This window comes from Xiphophorus hellerii, chromosome 9, assembly GCF_003331165.1.
Source record: "Xiphophorus hellerii strain 12219 chromosome 9, Xiphophorus_hellerii-4.1, whole genome shotgun sequence".
Taxonomy (NCBI): domain Eukaryota; kingdom Metazoa; phylum Chordata; class Actinopteri; order Cyprinodontiformes; family Poeciliidae; genus Xiphophorus; species Xiphophorus hellerii.
The window spans coordinates 30090269-30104967 of record NC_045680.1 but is presented as its reverse complement, the minus strand read 5'-3'; the positions used below and the strand labels follow the sequence as shown (position 1 = coordinate 30104967).

At 45.3% G+C, this 14699-nt stretch overlaps 2 protein-coding genes across 2 annotated transcripts in view; one reads left to right on the top strand and one right to left on the bottom strand.

Annotated features, from left to right (window-relative positions):
• The first annotated feature begins 988 nt into the window (after window positions 1-988).
• LOC116725465 (calpain-A-like) lies at window positions 989-11679 on the top strand. The gene is made up of 22 exons (XM_032571536.1): window positions 989-1120; window positions 2519-2772; window positions 2953-3025; window positions 3091-3212; window positions 3702-3835; window positions 3923-4100; window positions 4570-4644; window positions 4919-5004; window positions 5080-5154; window positions 5250-5410; window positions 5652-5806; window positions 5962-5973; window positions 6047-6255; window positions 6536-6575; window positions 6659-6727; window positions 7532-7574; window positions 7653-7714; window positions 7789-7857; window positions 7946-8024; window positions 10632-10748; window positions 10859-10911; window positions 11013-11679. Exons 2-22 carry the CDS (start codon window positions 2536-2538, stop codon window positions 11037-11039), a joined length of 2076 nt encoding a protein of 691 aa, XP_032427427.1. The 5' UTR covers window positions 989-1120; window positions 2519-2535; the 3' UTR covers window positions 11040-11679.
• A 2109-nt stretch (window positions 11680-13788) lies between these two features.
• The window catches only part of LOC116725466 (calpain-8-like), a 14229-nt gene continuing 13318 nt past the window's right edge, over window positions 13789-14699 (bottom strand). The window contains exons 18-22 of the mRNA XM_032571537.1: window positions 14586-14654; window positions 14387-14465; window positions 14169-14285; window positions 14040-14092; window positions 13789-13969 (exon numbers count right to left, since the gene is read on the bottom strand). Coding sequence (XP_032427428.1) covers window positions 13943-13969; window positions 14040-14092; window positions 14169-14285; window positions 14387-14465; window positions 14586-14654 — 345 coding nt within the window. The 3' untranslated portion in view covers window positions 13789-13942. The remainder of the gene's footprint in view (window positions 13970-14039; window positions 14093-14168; window positions 14286-14386; window positions 14466-14585; window positions 14655-14699) is intronic.

Here is a 14699-nt window from a genome sequence, read left to right as displayed (position 1 = left end):
AAACCATGACTCTGTAAGACTGAGTGAGACATAATAAACTAATTAAACATTGTAAGATTAATATTAAATAAACTTCTAATAAAAGTAAACACACTGTAAATAATTATTTTATTCCACAACAGCAACAAGCCTTCGCAGCAACAGGCCTTCGCAGCAACAGGCCTTCGCAGCAACAGGCCTTCACAGCAACAGGCCTTCGCAGCAACAGGCCTTCACAGCAACAGGCCTTCACAGCAATAGGTTTTCATAGCAATAGGCCTTCGCAGCAACAGGCCTTCACAGTCTTCCTGGTTTGTCCACACTGCGATTCACGCAGCAAAACAAATGAGAGATCAGTAAACCCTAAATTTGCTTCAACTGAATGTCCAACCAGGGAGTTTCGCTGTGAATCAGCTGTTGGTGCAACAAATCCGTTACAGAGTCGTTCTGTTCTGTGTTTGTGTCAAGGAACCAATAAATGAACTGAAATCGAAAGTGTTCAGTCGTGCTTCATGTAGCTCTGCTCAGAGCTTTATGCTTTCAGCTCACGCTGCTTCCCTCCCAGCAGAAACGTGTTCCAGCAAGAACACTGATCCAAATCCCAACCTGGGCCAGTAGAAACACATCCCAACCTTCCTCCTCCTCCTCTGCTTCACTTCTCATAAAACACTTTGGGCAGTGACCGCAGGCTCCCAGCTCCTTCAGCATTAGTGCTGCACAGGGCTGTTTCTCTCCATGCTGTGACCTCTGCAGCACATTGGAGCATGATGTGTTGCATGGCGCCCTCTGGCAGTCGTTTCCTGTCCTGCTGGACGGCTCCAGCACCTGACTCTCCTCCTGGCAGGTCAGCAGCTTCTACAGCAGAGATTCATCTAGAAGCTGCTGACCTGCTGGAGTCTCTCCAACAGCTACAGAACATGTTCACACCTGACGGCGGCTGGCAAGAGGCCAAGCTGTTCCTGTAACATCTACGGTCTTTCTAGAGAAACGAACCTGGGGGAGGAGGAGGAGGAGGAGGAGGAGGAAGAGGAGGCCTTGTTGATTGTAAAAGGACTTACTGACAGATTTCCAGCCCTGAAAGCCAGAACACCTGTTGCTCTGTTCTCCGTCTGATCGGAACGTTTTCTCCAGAACCCGTGAGGTAAAGTCTTCATTTTGTCTTTAATATCACAGTTTTGTGTTTGAAGCCTGATGCATAAATCTCTCTTGTTGACGACTTTCATTGGAAACATCAACTTCCTTATTAAGATTTGCAGGAATAATCAGGTGGACCCAAAGGAAGGAGGAAGCTGGACGAATCCCTCTGTGATGAGGGAACGCTGCTCTGATCCGCATCATAATGTTGATCTTGTTTCCTAATCAGCGTCTTCACAGTGACTGGATCCTGATCGAGTCTGAGGGCCGACACTAACTGGTCCTGTTTGAAAAATAATCAACCCTAACCCACACTAACGTCTCCTGTCCGGTACTGTCAGGGTGCAACCCAACAGATTTACTTTCACTAGTGGAGCGTTACGACTTTCACTGGATTAGAAATGACTTTGGGTTTGTTAAGATGTGAAAGACATGGAGACAGAAAACAGAGGAAGGTGATAGAAAAGGTTTAAAGGGAAAGAAGGAGCTAAGAGGAGACCAAGACTACGAGACAAACAGAAAGAGAGAGAAACCACAGCAGCAAATACATGCAGAACATACAACGCGCCGATTTCCTTCATTTTGGGAGATGGGTTACCGGCCCATTTTCACATGTGAAGCTGATCTTATCCACCGGGCAAAGGTCAAAACTCAGCCGCTGTCCTCTGTCTCCGTTAGAGAGGTTTGACTGACTCACCAACCAGGTCATTTGAACCTTTACAGTTATCAACCCAGTGTTACCAACTCAGCAACTTTCTTGCGACATGGAGCAACATTTCACACAAAATAATGGTTCAGGTTCTCCTTGCTTCAGCCCAGGTGACTTCAGTTCAGTTTTTGCTGACTTGCAATCAGCCGAATCAGGGAAACGTGTGAAACATGCAGTACCAACTACAACATCACTGAGAGCAGGCAGTACAAGTTAAACAAGATGCTTTAGAAGGAGCCGCAGCCCAAGGAAGAGCATCTCAGAAACACGCGAATCTATATCAGCCTGACGCACTAACTGGATGCTCCGGGCTTGGACTAGTCAGTCGCTTTCTCCTCCGCTGGATCTCTGGATCAGAGCTTAGAGATTTCTCATCCTACTTCATGTTGTCAGCCAGGTTCTGTTTCCATGGTTCTACAGGTCTGGGTGTAGCTGGTGGATCGAACCAGAGGAAGAATGATTTAACACACACACACACACACACACCCACCGCCACACACACAAGCACCCACACACACACACCCACACACACACACAAACACCCCCCCCCCCCCCCCCACACACACACACACACACACACTCTATATCACCTGTGCTTTCCTTTCTCTGTGATTGTGCTGATAGCATAGCTCGTTGTTAGCTCCTCTCCATATGGACTGACGGAGCTAACAGGAGGACGATGTGTGTGTGTGCCAGACCCCGAACCAGCAGCCATGCCTCTTCACGGTGTGTGTAAGAACATCATGAGCGCTCGGCAGAAGGAACACGGCTATGGGACATCACAGAACCCGGACCGGTTCCAACAGCAGGACTACCTGCAGCTGAAACGGTTCCTCCTGACCCAAAACAAGCTGTTCAGAGACGAGATGTTCCCTCCGGACCAGCGCTCCATCGGCCAGGGCAAGCTGGAGCCGGCGGAGCTGGCCCAGGTGCAGTGGCTCAGACCAAGAGTAAGCACAGCTGATCTTCCTACTGGATCTACTGGATCTGTTGACTCTGTTGAATGTGAATCTGCTCAGGCTGACTGACCTCTGGACTTGGCCTCGTTGGAGGCTTTTCAGAAAAGTTTACATTTCTTTCCTGCTCCAACATTTAGGAACAACTGAATGATTTTTTGTCATTTATTTCAGGACATTTTGATGTCCAATCCGTTCTTCATCCTCGATGGCGTCTCCAGGTTTGACTTCGGTCAGGGACAAGTTGGTGAGTTAGGTAAACCAGGTATCTGCAGGCGTGCGATCCGTCGGTCACCAGCTGTCTTTTCTCAGGAAACTGCTGGTTCCTGGCGTCTCTCGGAGCGCTGACCTTCCACAAAGAGATCTTCAAGCTGATTGTTCCTCTGGACCAGACCTGCGTGGGGAAGGACTACTGTGGGCTGTTTCACTTCAGGGTAATGGACAGAAGGGGGCGCCTTCCAGCAGCCTGTTTGCCATGAATCGGCCGAATCTTCTCCAGGTCTTCCAATTGCATCTCCAACCTGATCTGCTCCAGTCCGTCTGCAGCCCAGCTGGCCTCAGATCAGCTGGGAAACGTTCCACATCTGTTGAGATGATAAAATAATGAACTGATAGCGCCTCATATAGGTGGAAAGTCAATAATTCCCAGCAATAATGTTGGTTATTCGGTCTACTATGAGCCTGTCAAGAGAAAAACTAACTGTTTAGTTTTCAAGCTAAACGTTTAGTTAGAATATTTAGCTTCAATATTAGAAAGCTTATATTGAAGCTAAATATTTAGCTTAGTGCTAAATAAATGTAATATTCAGTGTGCAAGCCAACCAAACATTTAGCTTGAAGCTAAATCATTTTCTGCAGACAAGGTATCTTCCTCTCCTCTCTGTCCGCTGAGACAAACGTCTGCCTCTAAATGTTCCTTCCAGTTCTGGAGGTTTGGGAAGTGGGTGGACGTGGTGATTGATGACAAGCTGCCAACAATCAAACGGAAACCCATCTTTGCCCGTTCCAAAGACGAGCGTGAGTTCTGGCCCGCTTTGCTTGAGAAGGCCTACGCCAAGTATGTAAAGACCTCCGGTCTGTTCCTCAGAGATAGGATCAGTGAACTGTCTGACGCCAGACATAACCTCCTACCTGAATACGGCAGGGTTTGCGGATCCTATGCGGATATGACGTCTGGGACTCCGGCAGAGGCCATGAGGGACTTCACCGGCGGCGTCCACATGTGCATCCAGCTGTCAGATCCTTCCCCTGATCTCTGGAAGCTCCTGTGCAGAGCCGGACGCTCCAGGACGTTCATGAGCTGCAGCACCATCCCAAAAACGGTGAGAAAGTATACAGACCCGAATGGGGAACGCCGTGCAGACACTGACCTGTCTTTCCTACAAGGCTGCCGCCATGTTGGAGGACAAATGTAGCTGATTATCAAATGAAGAAGGGTCATTTGTTCTGATATGTAAATATGATCAGATTGATTTAAAATTTCACTGCTGGAAATAAAAGTCCTGAAAGACCAGCAGTGAGACCAGCGGTCCTCAACTCCAGGTTGGGTGTCCGGCTTCCTGTCAAAGCGTCTCTGCTCCAACACACCTGAGAGAAACAATGAGGTCATCAGCAGGATGGAGAGCCTGACTGAACGCCGTTTGGTTCCGGTGTGTTGGACCAGGGGCCCGTCTACAGCGGACGCTTCAACGTCCCTTAATGTTTTCCAAATGTTCTCTGGCGGAGGGACCACACCCACCATGGAGACCCCCCAGGGAGAATCTAAGACCTGTGCTTGTGTGTCTTCATCAGGAAGCAACTTCTGGCGACAGGCTACCGAACGGACTGGTCCCGGGCCACGCCTACACGGTGACGGGTCTGAAACAGGTAACGGCTCTCTGGAGCTGACCTGAACAGAACCTGAGTTCTCCTTTAGCTCATCTCTACCCACTCAGTTCATCCATGAAAAGCTCGAATTTAACCTAATTAAAATAGTTTTTACTTTCATTCCTATGCAACCCAAATCGATCAGTTACCCCAGATACACAGGGTAACCATGGCAACTGAGATTCAATAGCTTTACATACAAATGCAGACCTCAGGACAAACTTGGAGGAGTTGATGTCAGTGCTGACAGTGTGTTTGTATGCTGACCAATCAGCTGCAGAGCCAGGAGACGGAGGTGAACCTGGTGCGCCTGTGGAACCCCTGGGGGCACGGAGAGTGGAACGGAGACTGGAGCGACAAGTGAGACCTCGCGGCTGGCAAACTCGTTTATTCTGCTGAAACCTATAAATAAATGCTTCCTCCTTGTTCTGCGAGGTCTCCTCTGTGGCGAAGCGTCAGCACAAAGGACCGCGAAAAGTGCCTCACTGTGGAGAATGATGGAGAGTTTTGGTAAATGACTGAAGTTACAACTTCTGTGAATTAATGTGAAATATTGAAAACGCTCCAGTGCACAGAATACAGTCAGTATATGAAAATGTGTTCAGGATGAGCCTGGAGGATTGCTGCAGATATTACACCAACATTGAAATCTGCGGCATGAGACCCGACTTCCTGGACGAAGAACCGGCCTGCCACTGGAAGACGTCCATGTACGAGAACCGCTGGGTGGCAGGAACCACGGCTGGAGGCTACATCAACCACACAGGTAAGAACCAGAACCAGAACTCCACCATGGCCCAGCATCTCTGCTCTGCAGTCAGGACCTTTGACCTGCTAACGGAGGCCTGTGCAGCCAGAGGTGGACCTCTGGGTCGTTTCTCTGAGCTCCACTAAAACGTTGCTGTTATGGTCCTGAACCTGTGAAAGTCTCCTGGTAGAGAAACTGCTGAGCCTCGATGTTTTCCTTTCGTCGGTTCAGTTAAAGTTCCACGTTCCTGTTATTCCAGAGACTTTCTGGACCAATCCCCAGTATCGGATCAAGGTCTGCGGAAAAACGGATTCCTCTCAGACCAGGAACACCCTGGTGTCTCTCATGCAGAAGTCGGACAAGAGGAACAGGCGTTTGGCGCAGCTCTTCTTCATCGGCTTCATCATCTTTGAGGTAAACATGTTTCTACAGGAAGTATAATGTCCTAACTTTCCATAACTGGATCAAACCAGCAACTCGATTTTTCCATTTTGTTCAATGTTAGACATTTATAATTCTTCACCTTTTTTTTCTCCAACATGGACAATTTTCCACTGATTTTCCTCAAGGTGTCAGAAAAAGTAAGTGTGTGTTCTGAGTAACGGCTCCCGGAACCCGCTCCAGAAATAACCAGGCACGTTCATTTTGCTGCAGGATGAGAAACGCGCCGGAAAGTTCCCGGCATCGTTCTTCAGCAGCCATAGACCCGTTGCCCAAACCAGGAAGTTGATGAAGTCCCGTGAAGTGACGGAGTTCCTCACGCTGAAGCCCGGAGAATACGTCATCGTGCCGTGCACCGACGAGCCCAACCAGACCGCCTCCTTCCTCCTGACCATCTTCTCCCGGGAGGAGACCCGCTGCTAGTAGGTCCAGACATTTCCAGGGTGCAACTCATCAACCCGTCAGAAGAATCTGGACTGGGTCGTTACTTATCCATCTGTTAGGTCTAAGATAGGAGAGCTGTTGGTGAACTGGTGAACGGCCCCTGACCAGGTTCTCAGGGCCCTCGGAACCGGTTCATTGACACTGGTTGGTTTCTCTGGACCTGCCTGGTTTTTGTTATTTGTCTCTGGAATAAAATGACAGTTCATAAATGGTGGATGTCCATGATGTGGAAACTTTTTTTTATCTCTTTCTCCCCAGTGAAAACTCTGGACACAATTTGAACAATCCAGTTGAAAAGGTTTGTTTCTGCAGACACGTTTTATTGATCCTGTTGTTGAGATGTTTTGATCTTCACATTTCTCTGAACTGCTTCATTAACAGGCGAAGAAAGAGAAAAACTGCCAGCATGTTGAAAATAAAATGCTACTCTTCCGTCAGTACTCAGACAAGGTAACCTGCTTTAGACCAATGCAGCCTCCAGTGGTGAGCACTGCTAACTGAAATGCTAGCTGCTTTGACACTAAAACATTAGTTCCGCTAACGCTAAAGCGCTACACCAACACAGTATTTAGTCCAAACTGAAGCACTATACCAACATAGTAATTACTAGAGGCTAATGCTAAAGCTACTATTGATGATGTTGCTACTGACCATGTGATACTGACAATATGTGCTGCAACATAAAGTGTTGCCCTCGTCAGGATCAAATTTGTCATGATTTAGCTTCCTGTAAGGTTTGGCTTCAGTTCCTGATTCTCCTGGTTTCAGTTTTATAGTTGCTGAATTTTACTAAATCTGCTGCTGATTTTGTTTACTGTAGAGCTACAGCGATGCATTCTGGGTACAAAATAAATGTCATCTGGCGCACCGTGTCATATGTGGAGAACATGAGAAGCGTTCTGCAGCAGAATAAATATATAATTACTTGAATAATTCTTAACAGTTGAAAAGCAGAACTTTATTCAACTGAAAGATTACAAAACAGCTGAGTAAATTAGTGCTTTAGAATTTATCTGGAAAAGTAAAATGCTTTTAATATTAGCTAAAGCGCTAAGCTAAATATTAGCTTTGCTTTTAGCTCATTTACAGACTAGCAGAAATGTGTCCAATATATTTCAAACTTAAACGTTTTTATTTACTGAAATCAGTTGACCCGATTTAATACAATCTGAGGTTTGAAAGTCATTGTAGGAGGAACCGGTCGTTCTGTTGTCTTGCCAACGTGGATCTGTTCAGCTCTGTTCTCTTTTTCAGTATGAAGAAGTCGATGCTGAGCTCCTGCAGCAGCTTCTGAAAGGTTTGAACATGAAGGGCAGTAATTCACAGATTAAGGAGATCCTGCCACAATGAATAACCTCTGACCTTTTCCCTGCAGGTGACCTGATATCAGGAAGCTTTAGCATCGATGCATGTCGCAGCATGGTGGCTCTGATGGATGTATCCTGCTAGGGTGGAAGGAACTTCACTGCTTACAGAGCAAACTCTTGTTGCCTTAACAGCTCATTCAACAGGAATCTGGAGATGGAAAGCTGGACAGTCAGGAGTTTGGCTATCTGTGGCACAAGGTTATGAAATATAAGGTAGTAGAACCAAGCCAAGGTGAAATCTGGGCAGTGTGGTTCTGCTTTAGTCTACAGATATTAAATAGTTCCTGTTTCCTTTCATCAGCGAGTTTTTGCCAAAATGGATGTTTCTCAAACGGGAACGCTGTCACTGACGGAGCTGAGGAACGCTTTGAGAGACTCAGGTAAATCCATTCCAAGAACGTTAAGGAGCCTCATGTTTCTGTGCAGAGGATCAGGGTGACTGATCGGAGTCTGAGACTGAAGACTTAACATCTGCGCTAAAGTCATTAGCTAAAGTCTTGAGCTAAAGCCATTAGCTAAAATCATTACCTAAAGTCCTGAGCTAAAGTCATTAGCTAAAGCCATTAGCTAAAGTCCTGAGCTAAAGTCATTAGCTAAAGCCATTAGCTAAAGTCCTGAGCTAAAGCCATTAGCTAAAGTCATTAGCTAAAGCCAGTAGCTAAAGCCATTAGCTAAAGTCATTAGCTAAAGCCATTAGCTAAAGCCATTAGCTAAAGTCATTAGCTAAAGTCATTAGCTAAAGCCAGTAGCTAAAGTCATTAGGTAAAGTCATTAGCTAAAGCCAGTAGCTAAAGCCATTAGCTAAAGTCATTAGCTAAAGCCAGTAGCTAAAGCCAGTAGCTAAAGCCAGTAGCTAAAGCCATTATAATAATAATAATAATAATACATTTTATTTGAAAGGCGCCTTTCTGGCACTCAAGGACACCGTACAGAGAACGAAAAATAGCAAAAACAATAAAATATAGCAATTAAAAGTAGGTAGAATAAATACACAACAATGTATCTATATAAAATCTATATGTAAATCTATGTAAAAATCTATATAAAAATCAAGCAAACCAATTGTGTCATGTTGAAAAGGCAGATCTAAAAAGGTGTGTTTTAAGTTCGATTTTAAATTTAGGGAATGAATTTATGTTTCTAAGGTGAGGTGGTAGGGAGTTCCAGAGTTGGGGGGCAGAGCGACTGAAAGCTCTGCTCCCCATGGTAGTAAGACGGACAGAGGGGACAGACAAATGGATAGAGGAGGATGATCTGCGGGAACGAGAGGGAGTGGCAATATGAATAAGATTGGAAAGATATAGTGGGGAAAGATTGTAAAGAGCCTTAAAAGTATACAGAAGAATTTTGTATTCTATGCGGAACTTGGTAGGCAGTCAATGAAGTCTTTGCAAGATAGGAGTGATGTGGTGCATGGATGGGGTTTTAGTAATGATACGGGCAGCTGAGTTCTGGACCAGTTGAAGCTTATGAAGAGATTTCTGGGTGAGACCAAACAGAAGGGAGTTGCAATAGTCCAGGCGTGATGTCACAAGACAGTGAACAAGAATGGCAGCGGAATGGGAAGTAAGGGAGGGGCGAAGACGGTTGATGTTGCGTAGATGAAAATAAGCTGAGCGGGTAATATTGTTAATATGAGACTGGAAAGAAAGGGTGCTGTCAAGAATAACACCCAGACTCTTTACCTGAGGGGAGGGGAAAACGGAACAGTTATCAATTTCAAGACTAAAGTTTTTGATTTTGGCCAGATTAGATTTAGTACCAATGAGAAGGACCTCCGTTTTATCACTATTAAGCTTAAGTAGATTAGAGGAGAACCAGGATTTAATTTCAGTCAAACAGTCAGTAAGCGAGGATGGTGGAAGGTTGGAGGCGGGCTTACTGGAAACATAAAGCTGGGTGTCATCCGCATAACAGTGAAAATCAATGTTATATTTACAAAAAATATTACCCAGGGGAAGAAGATAAATAATAAAAAGAAGGGGCCCTAAGACAGAGCCCTGGGGAACTCCTGATGTAACAGAGGAAGGCTGGGAAGAAAAGGTTTTGATCCGAACGAACTGAGTGCGGCAGGAAAGATATGATTTAAACCAGTTTAGAGGAGTCTGAGTGATACCAATGGAAGACAGTCTATTAAGTAGGGTGACATGACAAATAGTGTCAAACGCTGCACTCAAATCAAGTAGGATAAGAATGGACAGCAAGCCAGAGTCAGCTGCCATAAGGAGGTCATTAGTGATTTTTATGAGAGCTGTTTCTGTGCTATGGAGGGGACGAAAACCAGACTGAAACAGTTCATACAGGTTATTGTTGGATAAATAAGTGTGAAGTTGCGATGCTACTATCTTCTCAAGAATTTTAGAGATGAAAGGCAAGTTGGAGATAGGACGGAAATTATTCAGATTGTAGTAATCAGCACCAGGTTTTTTTAAAATAGGAGTTATGGCAGCAATTTTAAACGATGCAGGAACTTTTCCAGTGGAGAGAGAGGAGTGAATAATGGTAGAAATAAGAGGGATTATGGTTGAAGCACAGGCTTTAACCAGGACTGTAGGAAGAGGATCAAGCAGACAAGTGGACGAGTTGGACTTATGTATTAGACTTGTAATTTCTGAAGTTGTTGGGAGCTGGAAGGAGGAGAAGGAATGGGCTGGAGGAGAAAGTTCAAAAACAGAACAGGGGAAGGGTTGTGAGCTGAGTTTCTGGTGAATCTTTAGAATTTTGCTGTCAAAAAATGACATGAGAGAATTACAAAAATCAGTTGAACACAGATATGAAGGTAGAGAGTCCGGGGTTCGAATAATGTTCTTATAAAGTGAGAATATTGACTTGGTGGAACCTTCATTTGAACAGATTAGACCAGTGTAATAGAGGGATTTGGCTTGAGTAATACAGTCCTTATAGTGTACTATGTAATTTTTATAAATGTCTTTATGAATAGCTAGTCCAGTTTTCCGATAGAGCTAAAGCCCTGAGCTGTTTTCCAGGTATGAGCATCAGCGATGAACTGCTTAACCTGATGGCGGTTCGTCATGGCGCCTCCTCGGGTCACATGACCCTGGAGAACTTCATCAGCCTCAGCCTCCGCCTGAGCCGCATGAACAGTAAGTGAAGCTCTGAGCAGACATGTTGAACCCTGACCCTGGGTCAGTGGGTCTGCCTGGTGTAAACCTGCCCCGGTTTGACAGTCGCCTTCCTTCTGTTTGTTCTGCAGAAATCTTTACGGAGCTGTCGGATGGGAGAAACGTCACGCTGTCCAGGTCAGAGGTAAGAAAGCTCCAGGACAGATTTCACTTCCAGATTAAATCTGAATATTGATGATTCTGGTCGCCGATGATGGTTAATAATCTGCCTCTGTGTGATTTTAGTGGCTGTTTCTCTCCATGTACACCTGACCCAGCAGGTAGAAGACAGGAGAGAAGATCTGCAGAAACACTTTGTTGGAATTTCAGAGGAAATTTAACTTTTTTACTCTTTTTCATAAAAACCTTCTGTGGTGATTTACTTTTTGTCTTCCTTTAAATGATTACATTTTGAAGAACATCTGAGCTGCTTTATCTTTTATTACTTTATTGCAGGGGGGCCCAAAGTGGTCCTGGAGGCCCGGCATCCTGCATGTTTTAGTCTCTCCCTGGCTTAACGCACCTCCATCCAATGATGGATCGTTAGAGGCCAAAGAAGAACATTGACCTGCTGAAAGGTTGTTGGTACCAGGGAGAGAACTAAAACAGCAGGATGCCGGGCCTCCAGGACCACTTTGGGCTCCACTGCTTTATTAGTTTAACATATGGAGTCCATCGTCAGTCTTGCTGGTTATTTTAACTCCACATTTGATGCTATTTGTCTTCAGTGTTGTTGACCTTTTACCTGGCCTGGAGTTGTAGGCTTTCTTAATAATAATAGTAATAATGCATTTTATTTTTTGGTACATTTCTCTGCACTCATGGATTCCTTACAAAATTAATAAAATCAAATAATAAAATCACTTGAATAGAGAGCAAACAGCATCAGACAGAATAAACAGTTGTAGACGTGTTTCGATGTGAATTTGATTTGATTGGTTCCTCTGATCTGCATGGCAGACGAACCTGATGCTCTTCTTGGTGACCTTTGACTCTGAAAAAACAATTGCCAACTGGGAAAGTCCAACGTCAGGTTGCATCATTTCACCGACCCTGTATGAGCTACTTCAATCCAATTCCAGTCCATTTGTCTAGTCAAAGTCCCGTTCAATTGGTGAGGTTCAAATGCTAATCGACCTCTGACCTCTGATCCTCCAAATCTTGGTCTGGGTTCAGTTTGAATGTGAACGCCAAGCGGACCAGAGACCGCTCCAAAAGCAGGAAGTGGACTAGGGTGCAGGGCATTCTGGGTAAATACAACCAACACTAACATGTTAGCCTAGCGCTAGCAGCAGAAATGGCTCCTGGTCTTTAGCCAAAGACTAAAGAGAAATCCTCCAACCGCTAAAATCTGACGCCTCCATCTTGTTTCCATTTAAGAAGGACCTGGCTGAAGCAAACAGGAAGGGCGGGACGGACCACCCTGAGTCTCTTACCTAATTTGGAAATGGGGCCATTGCACTCCAGAAGTGAAAGGGGCGCTATTTCCTATATTATCCGCAGTCTCTCGTTTTTATTTTCTTTTGAAATCTGTGATATATCTTCATCTTTATTAAGGGTTAGGGTTATAGCGACAGGGCTAGTCATGACTGAAAGAACAAGGTCGAGGATACAAGCGGCCGAAATGGGTTTTCTCAGTAGGGTGTCTGGGCTCTTCCTTAGAGAGAGAAGCTCAGTCATCCGGGAGGGACTCAGAGTAGAGCAGCTGCTCCTTCACAGCGAGAGGAGCCAGTGGAGAGGCATCTGGTCAGGATGCCTCCTGGACGCCTCCCTGGTGAAATGCTCAGGTCCCACCGGGAGGAGGGGAAGACCCAGGACACGCTGGAGGGACGATGTTTCTCGCTGGCCTGGGAACGCTTTGGGATTCCCCTGGAGGAGCTGGAACAAGAGGCTGGAGAGGGAAGTCTGACCCCGCGACCCGACCCCAGATAAAGCCGAAGAAAATGGATGGATGGCATAAGACTACCAACAAAAAGTCTCTTAGAATAACAACACCGTAAATGCAAAAATGTGAATTTTATCTTGTATCTGTTTAACAATCCTAGTTGTAGCAACCAGATTTGTTGTTCTTTATTGACGTTTGCTCAATTAAATTTCTGATGTATACATTGTAAATGGTATTTTTATCATAGTTCATCATGTTTTTCATGTCTCATTAAATTTATTCCTCCTATAATTGATGGAGATATTATTTATAACATATGAAGGTCTTGTTTATGTCATGTAATTAGCTCTACATCCTTAAGAAAATGAAAAAATATGGTGTTTTATAATTTATATTTTACGGGTCCAGTAATGCCGGAATTAATAGCAAATTCTGATTTAGTAATGTGATTATATTAGTTGTGTTACCACCCCACACCACTAGAGGCAGTATCAGGCCAAAAAAGATGCGACTAAGGAGCAGATTTAGAAGTTCACAGAAAGTTACAGAATCTGTTAAAAACTGTGAGCTGCGCTGAAGTAAATAAAAGAGAGAAGTTCAAATTCATGCTGAGAGTGAAAATCCTTCCTAAAGATATAAACATATCACAGATTTCAAAAGAAAATAAAAAACGAGAGACCGCAGATAATAGAGGTAATAGCGCCCCCTTCACTTCTGGAGTGCAATGGCCCCATTTCCAAATAAGGCAAGACACTCACAGTGGTCCGTCCCGCCCTTCCTGTTTGCTGCAGCCAGGTGAACTTGTTCCATTTGGCGAAACAGGAAGTTGCTCTCAGTGTCTTCAGAGGTTTTTGTGTCGTTTCCGTCAGTGGTTCTTGGTGCAGCACCCCCATAGGCCAGGAAGGGAACAGGTAGCTCAAAGCAGCTAGAGATGGAAGAAATGTTTTGGTTTCTGCAGAAGTGAGTCCGGACCATCAGGAGGAAACGTCATGAAATTGGGAATCCTTTGGGATCCTCAGAATGAGCTGGAGGGTCGAGGATCTGCCACCTCTCCCACTTCCTCTCAGACAACCAGACAACAAGGAAGGAAGGATAAACCTGAGACCACCTGCGACATAAATTAAAACCATCATGCAGTAAAATTTGAAATGTGTTTTTATTTAATCAGTTGTGAGGTTGTAAAGTTTTCCACAGAAAATACACATGAAATTAATTGAAGGTAGATTTTTCTGGCTCAGTTTGAGGTGAGAGGGAACCGATCTTCTTCCTGTGTGCCTGTCCTCCTGCAGACTCACGTGTACATGGAAACGTAGATCCACTGGAAACAGAGAGAGCAGCATTAGAAGTTCCTTCTGCTCCACTCAGAGGAGTGAGGCTGACGTCTTCACCTCTGACTCCTGCAGGCTCATCGTTTTCCCATCAGACAGCTGCCGGAAGATCTCTGGCACAGAAACCGAGACGTTAGCGCCTTTAAACCCGATTAGACGTTTGATCTGGACCGGAACCGGCCGACTCACTGAACATGCAGTCCAGACGCAGGATGAGGCTGATGAAGCTCTCCAGCGTCATGTGACCAGAGGAGGCGCCGTAGCGCAGCGCCATCAGGTTCAGCGTGTCATCAGAGACTCTCATCCCTGGAAACACACAGACACAAACCGGGTCAGGATCGGGTCAGAATCGGGCCCAGCTCAGAGCCAGGTCACATGATCAGGAGGTTCTGGAGAACCTGGAGTACCTGAAGCGACGAGTGCGTTCCTGAGCTCCGTCAGCGACAGGGTTCCGGTCCGAGAAACATCAGTTTGAAAGAAAATGTCCTGACAAACAAACGCCAATAAAACACGGAAGTTTGTGGAACAGGAACGTGGAAACACGTCTGGGTTTGAATACTTCAGGAAAGCCGTACAGCAGCTCAGAGCCAGAGTTGATGTTGTTACCTTGTAAATGATGACTTTGTTCCACAGTCGGATGAACTCGCTGCTGTTCAGTCTCCCAGTTACTGACGTCTTTAAACTGATTGTAAAGGAAGAAAACATCTGACCTGCTGCTTC

Coding starts and splice junctions, on each gene's coding strand:
- LOC116725465 (XM_032571536.1), top strand. CDS start 2,536: ATGCCTCTTCACGGTGTGTGTAAGAACATCATGAGCGCTCGGCAGAAG. Junction 6,576..6,658: donor TGAACAATCCAGTTGAAAAG/GTTTGTTTCTGC, acceptor CTTCATTAACAG/GCGAAGAAAGAGAAAAACTG. Junction 10,749..10,858: donor CCGCCTGAGCCGCATGAACA/GTAAGTGAAGCT, acceptor TTTGTTCTGCAG/AAATCTTTACGGAGCTGTCG.